Raw genomic sequence first — 2758 nt, forward strand, 5'->3', positions numbered from 1 at the left:
TGTCCGTGGTCACGCCGTAACAAAGTGCCAGACATAGCCCTCAGCGTGCTCTATCCACTCCTGCCACCTCTGCATTGCTGGGTTTTCTGCCCATTTCTTTTATCATTTCTCTTTGTGCGGACTGAAACACTTTGCGAAGCCGAGGCGGACGCTCAGGACACCGCTCGACAGGAACCCACAGGGTCTGTGTCTCTGCACTGCAGGTAGCGGCTCTCTGCATCCGCCCTGCTTCTACCTCAAGGTCCCTCGGTGCCATCGAGGGGGATCTGGGACCCTACATCAGCCCGTGGCCCTTCGTCCCTGGTTGCAGAGGCCAGAAACACGCTCCACAACCCACCGCTCTGTCCTCAGCGGCTTTGCTGGCCTTTTTTTTTGCCTTTTTTTTTCCCCTCTTTCACCAGGAGTGAACCAGACCCCGAATAACCAGGCTCGTTTTCTCCAGCCGTGACTCATATTCCTCGATCTACGGGCTAAGGACCAACCTGTACTTTACAGAACCCACTCAGCTCAACTCAAGAGTCCCCGCAGACCAACACTTCGCTCTCAGCTGCGCTGCCCGAGTGCTGCTTCCCTGGCTCTGGTGAGAAGGCGGTTCCCGTTCGCAGGAACAAGCCCCTCGCTGTCACCCCAGCTCTCGCTCAAACTCTTGCATTTCACCCTCGTGCTTTGGAGCATAAATTAATCAGTCACAAAGGGCTTTTTGCCATCCCCATTTTCCTCCGGCCGTATGACATTATTTTGTTGAAGATCTTTCCCAGCACACCGATTTCAGACTAGAGGGATCCTTGCTGCCTCTGTTCAATGACCAAACTGGGGCGCTGGACCCCCAGTTCTCCCTGGGATGCTCCTGGGCACCCCCTGCACGATCAGGATGAGCCCATGGCCTGGATTTCCTACTGACTTTGGAGTAAATCTTACAGGCAAGGCTTCAGGAAACAGCCTTGAGCTGCTGCTACAGGTCAGCCAGAAATGCAAGCATCTCGTCCACACCACCTCTTCTCCTCTCCTCTCCTCTCCTTCTCCCCGTTCCCTTCACCCGTTACCCACTCACAGTAAAACAATCAGATCTTGTCGACTGAGAATCGATTCCAGCGCGTGTTCATCCCCACCACCCTGCTAGCTGACGGGCGTCCAAGTCTTTTGCATAACAAACCGAGGGAGGAGAATTAATTATCATTTACTGCTGAAATTTCTGGCCTAATTTCATTTAAGCCAAGAGATGCCCAGCGTCACGCTCTGTGCAGCAGCAGTTTTGGTCTATCATCACATTTCTCTGCTCCTTGCCCTCCTCCATGCCTCCCAGTCCTCCTGGGGCAAAGAGGTGGGTTTCCTGCAGGGAAAGGATCCCCCCCCCGATAATCCGACGTGCTGAAGACACAGAAATAACTAGAGCCATCTGAGCCGTAGCGTGGGAGTTTCGTTCCGTCCCACCTGCCGCACGCCGCACACAATTAGAGCAGGCGCCCGCCGCACGAGCAAGCGCAGCCCCGAGCCCCGCGAGGCAAAGCGAAAGGCAGGAGGAAGGAGAAGAGGGTTGATGGTGTCTCCAGTGAAAGGAGAAATCCTGGCAGCGCAGGGAGGCACCTCGGCGGCAGGTTCGGGATGTCTGCCAAGCAGCAGCCCGGGCTCAGGCACGTGGAGAGCGAGTGTAAGGGGACACGAGCATCCCCCATAGAACGGGGAGCTGGCACAGTGAACCCGGGGCTGCGCTTACGCACGGGTGACATGGGCCTGAGGTGATTACAGCCACCCAGGAGGGCTCTGCCCCGTCCCCTCCGCTCCACTGACCCCAGGCACACTGCTCAGAATCCTGCTGTCACTCATTGCTTCAGAACCGCCGAACGACGAGGCGCAGATCTCGGCGCAGGTGTTTTTCTCTTTGCTGATCAGCAGAACAAAGAGGAGTTTCTCCTACCTTGTCTTCAGCTCGCTTCATTATTCCAAGCAAAATCACTTTATTTCTCTCTGACAGCTATCCAGAAACAGTAAACATTTACCGAGCAATTAAAAGAGTATTTTATTCTATGTCACTGCAATAATTATAATACCCTTAATGCTGTAACAATGTACCTCTCTAATTATGCTATGCTAGACTAGTACTAATTATACACACAATAACCATCTCAGAGCTTCTTCCACACTTGGTTTATCAGCAGCAGCACTGCAGAATTTTCCCCTCTTCCTCCACACAAGCCCCTCTCTGAGGGAGGATGCTGCAGAGCTAATGGGGCCAGTGTAACACCCGGCATCGCGAGCGATCTTTGACTGCACAGCTCCAGCCCCGAGCAAAGGCCCAGGGAACGCCCACAGCTTTTGCTTCTCACCTTTTTCTCAGCACTGGGGTCTTTCTTAGTGCCTCTAATGAAATCGTTCTTCCCCTTCAGGTGCCGTTCGTACTCTGCAGGTGCCATATCACCTTCTTCCATTAAGACGTGAGGCATGTGGGGCTCTGGAAATGCAGAGGATCGGGTGAAGAACAGCCTTAGCTGAACTTCAGGCTTGGCAGGGATGCAGGCACCCTCGGCTGAGAAATCAGAGCAGTACCTCTGAGCTTGGGCAGCGTGGACAGCCCTGGGGGGGTCTGGGAGTATCTCCACAAGCTTAACGGCGGACAACGCTTGCAAAACCAGAGCTAAGCCCACTGTGTCCAGCACTGCAGAGGAGGAGCCCAGGAAGGGGCAAGACCAGCAGAGAGAAGGCAGAGCCCACCTACCACTCGGATGGATCAGGATCTCCACGGGCCTGTCGAAGGTGTGTT

At 54.5% G+C, this 2758-nt stretch overlaps 1 protein-coding gene across 1 annotated transcript in view; it reads right to left on the minus strand.

Moving 5' to 3' along the window:
* VWA5B1 (von Willebrand factor A domain containing 5B1) overlaps positions 1-2758 on the minus strand; it is a 20058-nt gene that overhangs the window by 15367 nt on the left and 1933 nt on the right. Inside the window, exons 6-7 of the mRNA XM_010142956.1 lie at positions 2714-2758; positions 2325-2449 (exon numbers count right to left, since the gene is read on the minus strand). The exon at positions 2714-2758 is cut by the window's right edge and continues 13 nt beyond it. Of these exons, the coding sequence (XP_010141258.1) occupies positions 2325-2449; positions 2714-2758 (170 nt within the window). The remainder of the gene's footprint in view (positions 1-2324; positions 2450-2713) is intronic.

Source organism: Buceros rhinoceros, unplaced genomic scaffold, assembly GCF_000710305.1.
Source record: "Buceros rhinoceros silvestris isolate BGI_N320 unplaced genomic scaffold, ASM71030v1 scaffold28979, whole genome shotgun sequence".
In the NCBI taxonomy this organism is placed as follows: Eukaryota; Metazoa; Chordata; class Aves; order Bucerotiformes; family Bucerotidae; genus Buceros; species Buceros rhinoceros.